At 44.2% G+C, this 16,141-nt stretch overlaps 1 protein-coding gene across 2 annotated transcripts in view; it reads right to left on the reverse strand.

The window, feature by feature from the left end:
- Positions 1-4,442: 4,442 nt before the first annotated feature.
- Positions 4,443-16,141, reverse strand: part of LOC129836541 (leucine-rich melanocyte differentiation-associated protein-like) — a 439,884-nt gene continuing 428,185 nt past the window's right edge. For both annotated transcript variants that reach the window (XM_055902898.1, XM_055902899.1), the window contains exon 7: positions 4,443-9,162. In XM_055902898.1, coding sequence (XP_055758873.1) covers positions 9,083-9,162 — 80 coding nt within the window. In that variant the 3' untranslated portion in view covers positions 4,443-9,082. The remainder of the gene's footprint in view (positions 9,163-16,141) is intronic.

Here is a 16,141-nt window from a genome sequence, read left to right on the forward strand (position 1 = left end):
GAGGTCTGATGACTAGCCGAGGACTGATGTATGATGACTAGCTGAGGACTGATGACTAGCTGAGGACTGATGTCTGATGACTAGCTGAGGACTGATGACTAGCTGAGGACTGATGTCTGATGACTAGCTGAGGACTGATGACTAGCTGAGGACTGATGTCATGACTAGCTGAGGACTGATGTATGATGACTAGCTGAGGACTGATGTCTGATGACTAGCTGAGGACTGATGTCTGATGACTAGATGAGGACTGATGTATGATGACTAGCTGAGGACTGATGTCTGATGACTAGATGAGGACTGATGTATGATGACTAGCTGAGGACTGATGTATGATGACTAGCTGAGGAATGATGTCTGATGACTAGATGAGGACTGATGTATGATGACTAGCTGAGGTCTGATGACTAGCTGAGGACTGATGTATGATGACTAGCTGAGGACTGATGTCTGATGACTAGCTGAGGACTGATGTCTGATGACTAGCTGAGGACTGATGTATGATGACTTGCTGAGGTCTGATGACTAGCTGAGGACTGATGTCTGATGACTAGCTGAGGACTGATGTCTGATGACTAGCTGAGGACTGATGTCTGATGACTAGCTGAGGTCTGATGACTAGCCGAGGACTGATGTATGATGACTAGCTGAGGACTGATGACTAGCTGAGGACTGATGTCTGATGACTAGCTGAGGACTGATGACTAGCTGAGGACTGATGTCTGATGACTAGCTGAGGACTGATGACTAGCTGAGGACTGATGTCATGACTAGCTGAGGACTGATGTATGATGACTAGCTGAGGTCTGATGACTAGCCGAGGACTGATGTATGATGACTAGCTGAGGACTGATGTATGATGACTAGCTGAGGACTGATGTCTGATGACTAGCTGAGGACTGATGTCTGATGACTAGCTGAGGACTGATGTATGATGACTTGCTGAGGTCTGATGACTAGCTGAGGACTGATGTCTGATGACTAGCTGAGGACTGATGTCTGATGACTAGCTGAGGTCTGATGACTAGCCGAGGACTGATGTATGATGACTAGCTGAGGACTGATGACTAGCTGAGGACTGATGTCTGATGACTAGCTGAGGACTGATGACTAGCTGAGGACTGATGTCTGATGACTAGCTGAGGACTGATGACTAGCTGAGGACTGATGTCATGACTAGCTGAGGACTGATGTATGATGACTAGCTGAGGTCTGATGACTAGCCGAGGACTGATGTATGATGACTAGCTGAGGACTGATGTCTGATGACTAGCTGAGGACTGATGACTAGCTGAGGACTGATGTCTGATGACTAGCTGAGGACTGATGACTAGCTGAGGACTGATGTCATGACTAGCTGAGGACTGATGTATGATGACTAGCTGAGGACTGATGTCTGATGACTAGCTGAGGACTGATGTCTGATGACTAGATGAGGACTGATGTATGATGACTAGCTGAGGACTGATGTCTGATGACTAGATGAGGACTGATGTATGATGACTAGCTGAGGACTGATGTATGATGACTAGCTGAGGACTGATGTCTGATGACTAGATGAGGACTGATGTATGATGACTAGCTGAGGACTGATGTCTGATGACTAGCTGAGGACTGATGTCTGATGGCTAGCTGAGGACTGATATATGATGACTAGCTGATGTATGATGGCTAGAGATGATGTGGACTAAGTTACTGTGACAGCCAGTCAGTCTGCGCTGTGCCTGTTGGGGTTACTAAGGGTGAAGAATACTGTATCTCTGTGATATGGTTCACAGCACTTTACGCTCCTGAGTTACATGACTAACGCTCAACACAGACAGTAGAAAAGGCAAGTTATTGGACCGTACGTTGCTTACATTAGCCAATACAGCTGTGCATTATAGGTTCAAGGGTCAAGTTGTATAACAAGCTTCCACATGTGTAACAAGAAATCATCTGATAGATATCTTTCCATTTAGGCCATTCAAATAATTATCACAAAACCATCCTCTAACACACACCTGTATGTAAATGGCCCTATCCCTCAGAAGGTAAGCTGTTAAGGGCACTTGACTCCATCCTATATCTCTGAAGGGCCCTAGCATCAACCTTTTGTCTATGTAGGTAACATCTCAAGGTCTGTATCTCTCACAAGGTAATCTGTGAAGTACTCAGCACTCCTCTGATCACAGTACTGAGACAGTGTGAGTTGTGTGGTGTGGAGCTCGTTCAAGGAGTCTGCAGCTGGAATTCATTCCCCTGGTTGCCAGAGTACACACACACACGCTCTCTCTCCCTCTCTCTCTCTCTCTCTCTCTCTCTCACTAGCACATGTCAGTAAGGCAGATGTCTACACCCTGCCGCCCTCCCTGCCCATCCCATAATGCAGTAGTTTGTGTGCTGGGGATGCGGCTGTGCTCTGATGAGGATGGGAAGTGACACAAACCAAACTCGGTGTGTCCTCCAGCCAGCTCCGGTGGCTCCCGGCCTGTCAATCCCAGCTCCGTCAGCAGCACTGGCTCAATGGCAGTGCCTTTGACACATGTCACAAAATTTTAAATGTCTGCTCTTTTCAGCAGGACGGCTGGGTTGGCGAGGGTGAGGTGGGAGGCAGCCAGGGGAAGGATGACATTTTGTTGTCGGGTGGGGGACTTGTTGTGGCTCCACTCTTCCTGCCTTCGCCAGCTGTCAGGGCCGGTTCCCTCTGAACACAACACAAATAAACCTGGTCATGCTGAAATGTTGCCACTAGTGACCAGCCTCCCCAATATTACGGGTGCAGGAACGAACCCGAACACACACACACACACACACACACACACACACACACACACACACACACACACACACACACACACACACACACACACACACACACACACACACACACACACACAGAGCAAAGACAGTGTGAGGCTTTCGCTGACCTTTCTGTCATCTGTCTGTCTGTTAGATTGATGAGCAGGACTGAAGCTCCACATGGTCCCGCTCACATCTCCCTGATCTGTTTGGGCTAATGTAGAAGACGGTACCTCTTACCGTAATGACTAGAATAGAGAAGCAGGAGGAGACGGTAATGACTGGAATAGAGAAGCAGGAAAAGGAGAAGTAATGACTGGAATAGAGAAGGAGATGGTAATGACTGGAATAGAGAAGCAGGAGGAGACGGTAATGACTTGAATAGAAAATCAGGAGAAGGAGACGGTAATGACTGGAATAGAGGAGCAGGCAAATGAGATATAATGACTGGAATAGAGAAGGAGATGGTAATGACTGGAATAGAGAAGCAGGAGAAAGAGGTGGTAATGACTGGAACAAAGAAGCAGGAAAATGAGATGGTAATGACTGGAATAGAGAAGCAGGAGACAGTAATGACTGGAATAGAGAAGGAGACGGTAATGACTGGAATAGAGAAGCAGGAGAAGGAGGTGGTAATGACTGGAACAGAGAAGCAGGAAAATGAGATGGTAATGACTGGAATTGAGAAGCAGGAGACGGTAATGACTGGAATAGAGAAGCAGGAGAAGGAGACAGTAATGACTGGAATAGGGGAGCAGGAGAAGGAGACGGTAATGACTGGAATAGAGAAGCAGGAGAAGGAGACTGTAATGACTGGAATAGGGGAGCAGGAGAAGGAGACGGTAATGACTGGAATAGAGAAGCAGGAGAAGGAGACGGTAATGACTGGAATAGAGAAGCAGGAGATGGTAATGACTGGACTAGGGGAACAGGAAAAGGAGACGGTAATGACTGGAATAGAGAAGCAGGAGAAGGAGACATTAATGCCTGGAATAGAGAAGCAGGAGACGGTAATGACTGAAATAGGGGAGCAGGAGAAGGAGACAGTAATGACTGAAATAGAGAAGCAGGAGCAGGAGACGGTAATGACTGGAATAGCGAAGCAGGAGAAGCAGACAGTAATGACTGGAATAGAGAAGCAGGAGACGGTAAGGACTGGAATAGCGAAGCAGGAGACGGTAAGGACTGGAATAGCGAAGCAGGAGAAGCAGACAGTAATGACTGGAATAGAGAAGCAGGAGACGGTAAGGACTGGAATAGCGAAGCAGGAGACGGTAAGGACTGGAATAGCGAAGCAGGAGAAGCAGACGGTAATGACTGGAATAGAGAAGCAGGAGACGGTAAGGACTGGAATAGCGAAGCAGGAGCAGGAGACGGTAAGGACTGGAATAGTGAACCAGGAGAAGGAGACGGTAATGACTGGAATAGCGAAGCAGGAGAAGCAGACGGTAATGACTGGAATAGAGAAGCAGGGACGGTAATGACTAGAATAGGTGAGCAGATAAATATGTCAAAAGAGACAGTGGAGGGAAGAGGCTGTCCATGCCTCAAACGGTTATTTGGACCAATTGCATGTATTGTATTCAATATTCTGTGACTAATGAAGCAAGTTTACATTTCCAAAATCCCCCAAAATGATCAAATATCCATTTAGACACAGCTCAAGTAAAATATTGTAATCAAAGCAGTGACCTTTAACCCTTTACACTCTTGGGAAGTGGCCTATATGGATAGGGATAAATGTAAATGTTCACAGAAAAACAAATGCATAACCATGGTCACAATTAAAAGGGAACAGTGGAGATTATGGGAAAATGATTAGACTAAAGGTGAGGACACAACAGTTCACCTGACACAACACTGAATCCAAACATTACACTGTTGTGTTTATGTGCATTTGACATTTACTGTACTTTTCTTGATAACGAAATCAGAAAATACTCTGGATATGTTCAGTAACATAGTAAATGTGGGGAATGGTGAAACATACAAAACATTTTTTAAAGGGTCTGAGAGAAAGGACTAATGGGTGTCTCCAAGGGGCCACACATCTCTCCAAAGTGTACAACTGTTCCTAAGTAATTTCAATGCACTTTCATGACTCAGAGTCTTCAACTACAAATATTCTTCACAACAGACAAACAGGCTCATTCTGTTGAGAGCAACCCAGAGGGTATGAAGCCATGTCATCTAGTAACTGTACATCAAACATAGTGATCATAAACGTTGACACTGTATATCACATGAGTTTCATGATATGGAATGTGAAGTAACATTTGGACTCACGGGTGTTTGGCTTGTTTGTATGACATCATAGCTGTATTTATTATAATCCTCAACAAAATACATATAGTTCTCTAAATTGACAGCATTTCCCTCACTCAGACAACAAACCTATTGCAGAAGTTGCCCAATTAGCAGGAGAGATGGGGGCAACTTCTTGTTGCGTCACCGTGAATCTGTGACGTCAAGTGCAGCATGTTACTGTACAGCCACTACATTCCAATTAAGCCGTTTATCAGGGCACAGGAGGTGATGGCCCCTTAATTGGGGAGGACAGGCTCGTGGTAATGACTGGATCGGAATAAGTGGACTGGTATCAAATAAATCAAACACATGGTTTCGATGCGTTTGAGGCCATTCCATTTGTGCCAATCACCTATAACAGCATTGGTTTATTTCCAAAGGGCAGATAATAAGATGACATTGAGTACATTCAGTATGTGGGAATATTTCCTAACTTCTATAACACAGTATGTTAAAAGCATGCCTTCTGAATCCTTCACAACCCAATTTAGGTCATATTCAGTAACCTAAATCACAATGAATTTATCTCATTCCATACTAATATGATATTAACATTTCATGATTCATCTGTTTAAATTCTGGTAATTTCCCCCCAAATCCTGGTTGGAAGATTACAGGAGTCACCAGAGAATAAGCAGAACTGCAGTATAGACCTACTGATAAAGATCATTTGTAAGTAGGCCTATAAAAAATTAAGTTGACATAACAATTATGTAAATGAACAAAACAAAGAAATTGATGTTGATGAAGCTAGCTTCGCAGAGTTCCTTCACAATGGAGTGTGCCGGCTCATAACTGAGGCTGGTCCTTCTGATAACCCACTGGAGTTGCTCGATGACTTGATGACGGGGATGCCAGATGATGCATTTGGCCCTGATGTTGTCCTCAGCCTCTCTGTAGCCTTCCTGTGATGCCAGGAGATGGTGATGGAGTTGGCTTGCTGGCCCTGATGTCGTTCTCAGATCAGCCTCTCTGTAGCTGGGACTTAGTACTCCTCCACCACTAACGTGTATCACCCACTTGGGCGATGCCTCTGCTGCTGCTATGGTGCAAAAACAGCCCACCATACATCCCTCTAGAGCAGTAGTTATCCTCACTACGACATCGCTGCCATGTCCACAATGCAGTCAGGTCTCATTGATCAAGAAGCCAGTGCTGAGTGATATGCATATTTTACCATTAGCCTGCAGCTATCGATATATCTATCTATCTATCTATGTTATATTGGCCATATACCACAAACCTGAGGTGCCTTATTGCTATTATAAACTGCTTACTAATGTAATTAGAGCAGTGAAAATAAATGTTTTGTCATGCAAGTGGTAAACGGTCTGATATACCATGGCTATCAGCCAATCAGCATTCAGGGCTTGAATCACCAGGTTCATAATTGAAAATATGATATCCCTTCAAATTATACAATATCTCAATAATTCAATACTAAATAACAAATTATTTTTGCATTAACATATTCATATTGATGTATATCTGACAACAGCATAACTCTAAACACATTTGGTAAGTGAAAGTTTAAAAGTGTTGTTACGCTTGCAGGTAAGCCCTGTATCAAAGTAAAGTACATTCCTTTAGAAGAGAGACTGAAAACTACGACCTTATCACAAAAAATAATGCTGTGAAATAATCTAAACAAATACAGCTTCAGAAGCACAGGGGTGGTGTCCTTGAGGAAAAGTTATCTCCCTCTCTCCTGTCTGGCCTTCTCTCCTCCCACTCTCCTGTCTGGCCTTCCCTCCTCCCACTCTCCTGTCTGGCCTTCCCTCCTCCCACTCTCCTGTCTGGCCTTCCCTCCTCCCTCTCTCCTGTCTGGCCTTCCCTCCTCCCACTCTCCTGTCTGGCCTTCCCTCCTGCCTCTCTCCTGTCTGGCCTTCCCTCCTCCCACTCTCCTGTCTGGCCTTCCCTCCTCCCTCTCTCATGTCTGGCCTTCCCTCCTGCCTCTCTCCTGTCTGGCCTTCCCTCCTCCCACTCTCCTGTCTGGCCTTCCCTCCTCCCTCTCTCATGTCTGGCCTTCCCTCCTCACTATCTCCTGTCTGGCCTTCCCTCCTCCCACTCTCCTGTCTGGCCTTCCCTCCTCCCACTCTCCTGTCTGGCCTTCTCTCCTCACTCTCTCCTGTCTGGCCTTCTCTCCTCACTCTCTCCTGTCTGGCCTTCCCTCCTCCCTCTCTCCTGTCTGGCCTTCCCTCCTCCCTCTCTCCTGTCTGGCCTTCTCTCCTCACTCTCTCCTGTCTGGCCTTCCCTCCTCCCTCTCTCCTGTCTGGCCTTCTCTCCTCACTCTCTCCTGTCTGGCCTTCCCTCCTCCCTCTCTCCTGTCTGGCCTTCCCTCTTCCCTCGCTCCTGTCTGGCATTCCCTCCTGCCTCTCTCCTGTCTGGCCTTCTCTCCTCACTCTCTCCTGTCTGGCCTTCCCTCCTGCCTCTCTCCTGTCTGGCCTTCCCTCCTGCCTCTCTCCTGTCTGGACTTCCCTCCTGCCTCTCTCCTGTCTGGACTTCCCTCCTCACTCTCTCCTGTCTGGCCTTCCCTCCTGCCTCTCTCCTGTCTGGACTTCCCTCCTCACTCTCTCCTGTCTGGCCTTCCCTCCTCTCCTGTCTGGCCTTCCCCCCTCCCTCTCTCCTGTCTGGCCTTCCCTCCTCTCCTGTCTGGCCTTCCCCCCTCCCTCTCTCCTGTCTGGCCTTCCCTCCTGCCTCTCTCCTGTCTGGCCTTCTCTCCTCACTATCTCCTGTCTGGCCTTCCCTCCTGCCTCTCTCCTGTCGGGCCTTCTCTCCTCACTCTCTCCTGTCTGGCCTTCTCTCCTCCCTCTCTCCTGTCTGGCCTTCCCCCACACAGGCTCAGTGAGGCGTCAGGTGTGACCTCTGACTCCTGGTGAGTGGTGGTAGGGGACTGGTGATCCATCATGTCTGCCTTGGCTGTCAGCGCAGCCGCTTGGCTGGAGCTGTCCATCACCATGGCCACGGGTGGTGTGTGTGTGTGTGCACTTGCGTGTGCGGTTCTCTGCGTGTGTGTATGTGCATGCATGCACATGAGTGTATGGTTGTGTGTGCGTGTATAGCATTGCTGCTTAGATGCAATCATGTCAGTGTTCACTCTGGGGCAGGAGAGTGGAGCTGACAGGAGAGGCAGCCTAAACTCAGTGGAGGAGGAGACCAGGCCACTTCCCTATAGGGCCCGTATTCATAAAGAGTGTCATCATGCTGATCTAGGATCAGGTCCCCTCTGTCCATATAATCATATTAATTATCATCTAAATAAATAGCAAAACTGATCCTAGATCAGCAATCCTACTTGATCAGCTTGATACATTTGATTTATGTAAATGTTATTTAACCCTTATTTTACCAGGTAAATTGACTGAGACCACATTCTCATTTACATCAACGACCTGGGGAATAGTTACAGGGGAGAGGAGGGGGGATGAATGAGCCAATTGTAAGCTGGGGATGATTAGGTTACCGTGATGCTATGAGGGCCAGATTGGGAAATTAGCCAGGACACCGGGGTTAATACTCCTAGTCTTACGATAAGTGCCATGGGATCTTCAGTAACCACAGAGAGGCAGGACACCCATTTAACATCCCATCTGAGAGACAGCTCCCTACACCCTGGTTTTACTATCCTTGTGGGGACCAGAAGTCCTCATAAGGATAGTAAAACAAGGACAATTCAGACAAGTGGGGACATTTCGCTGGTCCCTACTTAAGTAAAAAGCTATTTTAGGATTAGGGGTTAGGGTTACAATTAGGGTTACAATTAGGATTAGGGATTAGGTTTACGGGTTAGGAGTTTGATTTTGGGGTTTGGGGTTGGTTAGGTTAGTGTGTGTGTGTGTGTGTGTGTGTGTGTGTGTGTGTGTGTGTGTGTGTGTGTGTGTGTGTGTGTATATATATACGTGTGTATGTATATATGTATGTGTGTATGTGTGTGTGTGTATATATATGTATGTGTGTATGTGTGTGTGTGTATGTGTGTGTCTCCGTCGGTCCATTAGAGTTGGTCATTGCGGATGAACCGGTTGCCTTCTGAATGCTTTCCATAGTAGATGTAACGGCACTTGGCGAGCACACCTGAAAATGGAAGGAGATGAATAATATTAAAACACTGTGGTATAAATCAGATATACCTGTGGTGTGTATAAGCAATCCCCTTGGACTTGATTTGTTATCACACTGTATTGTCCTCACTATTCTGTATTAACCATGGAAAAGTTCAATTGAGTGTCAAACTAATTTCTCTGTCTATCTCCCATTGCTGTTTCTTTGATATAATCTCAAATATGGTATTCAGCTATTGACAACAGTATACACAAACGCTAATATAAATCTGTGTATTCTAATGGTTAATTATTTGTCATTTTCGGCCTTATCCCATCTGTGAAGTTTATGTGTGTGTGTGTGTGTGTGTGCGTCTCAGAGGTGTGTTTTTGTGTGTGTTTGTCTCGGAGGTGTGTGTGTCTCGGAGGTGTGTGTGTGAATATAGAGGATGAGTATCCTTTTCAAGTGGAGGAACAGCGAGGAAACAGCATTGGCCTCAGGGTGATGTCTAGACAGTAACGAGCTCACAGCCCTAGCTCTGCCTCCACTTCACCCACACACACAGGAAGAGTGGGCCATGAGAAAAACAGAGTGTAATTATTTCCACAATCAATGGGCAGAGGGACTCTCTCTCTCTCTGTGTGTGTGTGTGTGTGTGTGTTTGCGTGAGTGTGTGTGCATGCGTGTGTGCGTGAATGCGTGTGTGAATGCGTGCAAGCCATGTATCAATACTATGTGAACCTTGCTCTGAACATACTAGCTTTTTTAAAATTTGGCAACTGATCACAGCATTCCCTTCAGCATTCAATCAATATCAAAATGACCCTTGACCTTGACAATACCTTTGAAGTACTTCATATTATACAAATGATGTCTAGAGACATAATTCCAGATGCTTTTAGTTGATTTTGCCCTGAGCGAATGGTAAAACTCTGATCTATGGCTAATTGATCCAATCAACAAACAAGCTACAGTACGATAAAGATTCACATGTTTATAATCCCCCTTATAAAATCTCCCTTAATCTAAAAACAAGCTACAGTACGATAAAGATTCACATGTTTATAATCACCCTTATAAAATCTCCCTTAATCTAAAAACAAGCTAGAGTACGATAAAGATTCACATGTTTATAATCACCCTCATAAAATCTCCCTTAATCTAAAAACAAGCTACAGTACGATAAAGATTCACATGTTTATAATCCCCCTCATAAAATCTCCCTTAATCTAAAAACAAGCTACAGTACGATAAAGATTCACATGTTTATAATCACCCTTATAAAATCTCCCTTAATCTAAAAACAAGCTACAGTACAATAAAGATTCACATGTTAATAATCACCCTTATAAAATCTCCCTTAATCTAAAAACAAGCTACAGTACGATAAAGATTCACATGTTTATAATCACCCAGATTTGATAAAATCTCCCTTAATCTAAAAACAAGCTACAGTACGATAAAGATTCACATGTTTATAATCACCCAGATTTTATAAAATCTCCCTTAATCTAAAAACAAGCTACAGTACGATAAAGATTCACATGTTTATAATCACCCAGATTTTATAAAATCTCCCTTAATCTAAAAACAAGCTACAGTACGATAAAGATTCACATGTTTATAATCACCCAGATTTGATAAAATCTCCCTTAATCTAAAAACAAGGTGAAGACTGTCGTATGAATCACATGTTTTTATGTTTTATTCATCAAATTAAATAAGGTTTAAATCTGCAGCTTTGTTAGGGCACTAATTCAATTAAGTTGGAATGCTTAAAAAACTACAACAACAACTACAAATAACTCCCCAAAGGGTTAAACTGTAAAACAACATGGCCACCTATAGCCACCATAGTCTAGCCTAGTCTGTTCTCTCTCTTTCTGTCACTTGAAGAATTCTGCAGAGCTGCAGCTTCAGCTGGCTAGGTGTCACCACTCAGCAAATGAGCCAAGGAAAATAGGCATTAGCGCTGTCACCGACCCTCGGAGAGCTGGACAGATACGTTCTGATCTCAACACAGTTCTTAAATAGACATCAAGAGCATTATTGACCAGAGAGGGCAGGACAGGAAGAGGATGAGAGGAGAGGTGACGGGGAAGGATGTGGAAAATGGTTGAGGGGCGCTCCGAGCGTTATAGCCAATCACGTAATAGGAGGAGACATTGTCAGGACCAGAGAGAGACAGGGACCAGAATGGCAGAGATGGGGACAGAGATACTGGTGCCATATTAGTGCCAAGCATATTCCAACATCAGCCTCCATTCTAACCAAAACTGACATACCACCACTGTCTAAGTCTGTCTTCAAAGTAGCCCCACTAACACCCACACTCGCACACACATAGTTACACACACACACACACACTCGGACACACATAGTTACACACACACTCGCACACACATAGTTAGACACACACACACTCGCACACACATAGTTAGACACACACACACACACACACACACACACACACACACACACACACACACACACACACACACACACACACACACACACACACACACACACACACACACAAACACACACACACACACCCCCTTCCCCTGATGTCAGTGCAGCAGTCTCCCTTCCAGCAGTAGTGAGTGTGGGTTGTGTCAGGCTAGAGAGCCGTGCAGCACACCGGTCTGGGGACAAGTTCAGTCAATCTAAATCTGGACTTTGTAGCGGAGCGGCTCTCATTCCCCTACTTGAGGTGATCCAAACACTTTAGTCTGAGGAACTGTCACCTCCGATAAAATCCCAGACCAGAGCTCCATGCCTGCCTGCTCCCCGGGGGGGATAACTCTGGCAGCAAGGGGAAATTAATTCCAGCTGCAGACTCTTTGCCTGGGGATACAGGTGCCATGGCGGGAGACTGAGCACCACACCGCACAATTCACACTGTCTCAGCACTGTGATCAGAGGAGTGCTGGGTCCTTCACAGATTACCTTCTGAGAGATACAGACCTTTAGATGTTACCTACATAAACAAAGGGTTGGAGCTAGGGCCCTTCAGAGATATAGGATGCAGGTAACCCTTCACAGGTTACCTACAGAGAACTGACAGTTCACTAAGAAAATATATATATTCTGTATATATATTAGTTTAGACCAGGTCAGGATCAAACAAATTAGCTACTCCCAAATTAGGAGTTGAATTAGGGCAACAGTACGCAAACTGATGACAGAACAAAAAACTCTAGGGGGCTCAATATGATTGGACGATAACCCGTTTCCAGTATCCCTGGCACCAATCACAGGTACGTGTCTGATTCTCCCACAGTGCTTTACACAGATACATGTGGGCAGGCCAGAGGAGGCAGACGACAGATAGAGTGATGAGAAAACAAAGAGATGTCTGAGAGTCTGCTTTCCTGGACAATGGAGGCGGCAGGGTGTGTGTGTTTGTGTTCAGTATAACTTGAGAGACAGAGAGAGAGCGAGACAAAATGAGAATGTGACAGAGAATGAGACAGCGATAGGTGGAAGCCAGCAACTGGAGGATTGCCAGTTCGAATCCCAGGTTCGACAGGAATAATCTAGCGGGAACTAAGCTGGCAACCAGAGGGTTGCTGGTATCAAATCCTAGATGCCATTGCCTGCCATTGTGCCCTTGACCAAGGCACTCCCCCCCATAACAACAACTCCTGACACCCAGTGTGGCAGCCCTCACACCTCTCCAGAAAACCCTGCATGTGTATGTCCTGTATATGTTTGTCTTTCAGAGGGGTTAAAGGCTGAAGTAAAATTGATGTTGGAAGTTGTGTGTAATTGACTAATAAAGTGATCTTAACCTTAAAGTAAAGCCTTACTCCTTTTGATGCCTCCTCAGGCCAGTGGGACCGGTTTGATGAGATGATACTTACTAACAAACGGTCAAACACTGGCGTCATGTACAGTACCAGCCAAAAGTTTTAGAACACCTACTCATTCCAGGGTTTTTATTTATTTTTACTATTTTCTACATTGTTGAATAATAGTGAAGTCATCAAAACTATGGAATAACACTTATGGAATCATGTAGTAACCAAAAAAGGATAAAAACAAATCAAAATATATTTCATATTTGAGATTCTTAAGGGCTATTTTACCAAGAAGGAGAGTGATGAAGTGCTGCATCAGATGACCTGACCTCCACAATCACCCGACCTCAACCCAATTGAGATGGTTTGGGATGAGATGGACCACAGAGTGAAGGAAAAGCAGCCAGCAAGTGCTGAACATATGTGGGAACTCCTTCAGGACTGTTGGAAAAGCATTCCAGGTGACTACCTCCTGAAGCTGGTTGAGAGAATGCCAATAGTGTGCAAAGCTGTCATCAAGGCAAAGGGTGGCTACTTTGAATAATCTCAAATATTAAATATATTTTGATATGTTTTTTGGTAACTACATGATTCCATATGTGTTATTTCATAGTTTTGATGTTTTCACTACTATTTCACGACAGACAGACAGACAGACAGACAGACAGACAGACAGACAGACAGACAGAGATGTAGAGATCCCTGAGAACAGCGAGCAGCCTTTAAAGTGACAGATTAGAATAGTGATGTGGAAAGATAATGTTTCCATCATGGATCCTCTGGCAGACGAACAGTCAAGGCGTTGTTCTACACAGTAGGATACTCACAACCTGCACCTTGTTGCTCTTCTTAAAGTGAAGTATTGTATCTCTATTATTCTTAAAGGGAAGTACAGTATGTATATTTTTCTTAAAGGAGGACTAAAGTATCTATATCTTTAAAGGCAAATTAAGTGAATCAAGTAATACACAACCAACAACTGCATACACAGAAATCACTCTGACACAAAACATATAACAAACCTTGAAATGAAGTTACAACCGCGGCACATAGGAAGGAGAGGTTTAGGAAGTCAGTTAGGGGTTTGAAGAATCCCTGCAGCCAAAGCTAGTGAGACCTACTGCTTAACAAAGACCTCTAGGAAAAACAACAAATTAATCAACAGAGAGAGAGAGAGAGACAGAGAGAGAGCTGGAGTGGGTTTAATGATTACTCCCTGCATACAATCAGCTCCGCTCTTTTCAAGGGCCATCAATATGTCAAGGAAAGACGTATCTGTAGCTCTTAACATCAAGGTTATCTATTGTCCAAGAGGCACCTCTCTCCTCTCCCCTCGATTTTCCTCTCTACCTCTCCTCTCCTGCCCTCCTCTCTTTCTCTCCCCTTTCTCTCTCACGCCATCCCTCCAGCCAACCATCCAACATTTTCATCAGCACCACAATCCATCAGACATAATAATTCTGTGGAGAAAAAAATCAATTAACAACGCGATTCAACTCTCCGTATTATCTCAAAGGGCTGAAATAATATGGAAGGGAGAAGACAAAGGGTCTGGAGGCAGGCATTCATAAGGCTGTGTAAGAGAGTGAGTTATGGGACTTGGGCACGGCCTCGTATGAGCCTGGCCTATTATAGTGGACACTATCCATCTCCCGCTGTCTGTTTATCAGGCCAGCACAACATCATGTGATGGAGTCACTACTATGACAGACTGTATGGAGGTTTAAGAGGATATTTGCCCCTGTGTCTCACAAACACTCATTACGGGTTGTATGAATCAAGCATCTCAGAGTCGTAACCTGATTTTTTTATTTATTTTTTTATTTAACCTTTATTTAACCAGGTAGGCAAATTGAGAACACGTTCTCATTTACAATTGCGACCTGGCCAAGATAAAGCAAAGCAGTTCGACACATACAACACATAGTTACACATGGAGTAAAAACAAACATATAGTCAATAATACAGTGAAAAAGATAAAAAAAATAAGTCTATATACAATGTGAGCAAGTGAGGTGAGATAAGGGAGGTGAAGGCAAACAGATATATGTATAAATAAATAAAAATATAAAAAGGCCATGGAGGCGAAGTGAGTACAACACAGCAAGTAAAATAAAAACTAAAAAAAACACTGGAATGGTTGGTTTGCATTGGAAGAAAGTGCAAAGTAGAGACAGAAATAATGGGGTGCAAAGGAGCAAAATAAATTAATAAATAAATACAGTAGGTCCTAGACCAATACTCTTTCTCTGAACCACTTGCATACACTCATCACCAAATGTATTTCAAAATGTTTTATTTAACCTTTATTTAACTAGGCAAGTCAGTTAAGAACAAATTCTTATTTACAATGATGGCCTAGGAACAGTGGGTTAACTGCCTTGTTCAGGGGCAGAACAACAGATTTTTACCTTGTCAGCTCGGGGATTCGAACTAGCAACCTTTCAGTTACTGGCGCAATGCTCTAACCACTAGGCTACCTGCTGCCCTCAAATGGACAGCTAGCCACATGATGGTGACTGGTTAACACATAAATCTACTTCATTGATGAGGAAATGTAATGTAAAATCAAATCAAAATCAAAACAAATCAAACTTTATTTTTCACATGTGCCGAATACAACAAGTGTAGACCTTACCGTGAAATGCTGACTTACAAGCCCTTAACCAACAGTGCAGTTCAAGAAGAGTTAATTAAGAAAATATTTACCAAATAAACTAAAGTAAAAAATAATAGAAAGAAACACAATAAAATAACAATAAGGAGGCTATAGACAGGGGGCACCGGTACCGAGTCAATGTTCGGGGGCACAGGTTCGAGGTCATTTGTACATGTAGGTGGGGGTAAAGTGACTATGCAAAGATAATAAACAGTGAGTAGCACAAGTGTACAAAACATATGATTAAACATAATCAGTGTATGTTGGTGGTAGATCTCCATATACAGTATATAGTGACAACAGCTGCTAGACATGCATAAACCATTTTAAAAGGAAGAACATTAAACAGTAGCACCTAGAAAATAGGCATAATAGGAAAAAGGGTAGAAAGGAAGAGAAGAGTAAAGGCCATATTTACTAGGTGATTAGTAGGTGTACTTTACTACCTGTAAAGCAATACTCCGCGTGTCGGGACCTCTGCGGATAGAGGTATTTTTAAAGTGAAAAGCTTAGCCAACAAGTAAGGCTAAATATCCACAAAACAGCTAGA

Source organism: Salvelinus fontinalis, chromosome 37, assembly GCF_029448725.1.
Source record: "Salvelinus fontinalis isolate EN_2023a chromosome 37, ASM2944872v1, whole genome shotgun sequence".
Lineage (NCBI taxonomy): Eukaryota > Metazoa > Chordata > Actinopteri > Salmoniformes > Salmonidae > Salvelinus > Salvelinus fontinalis.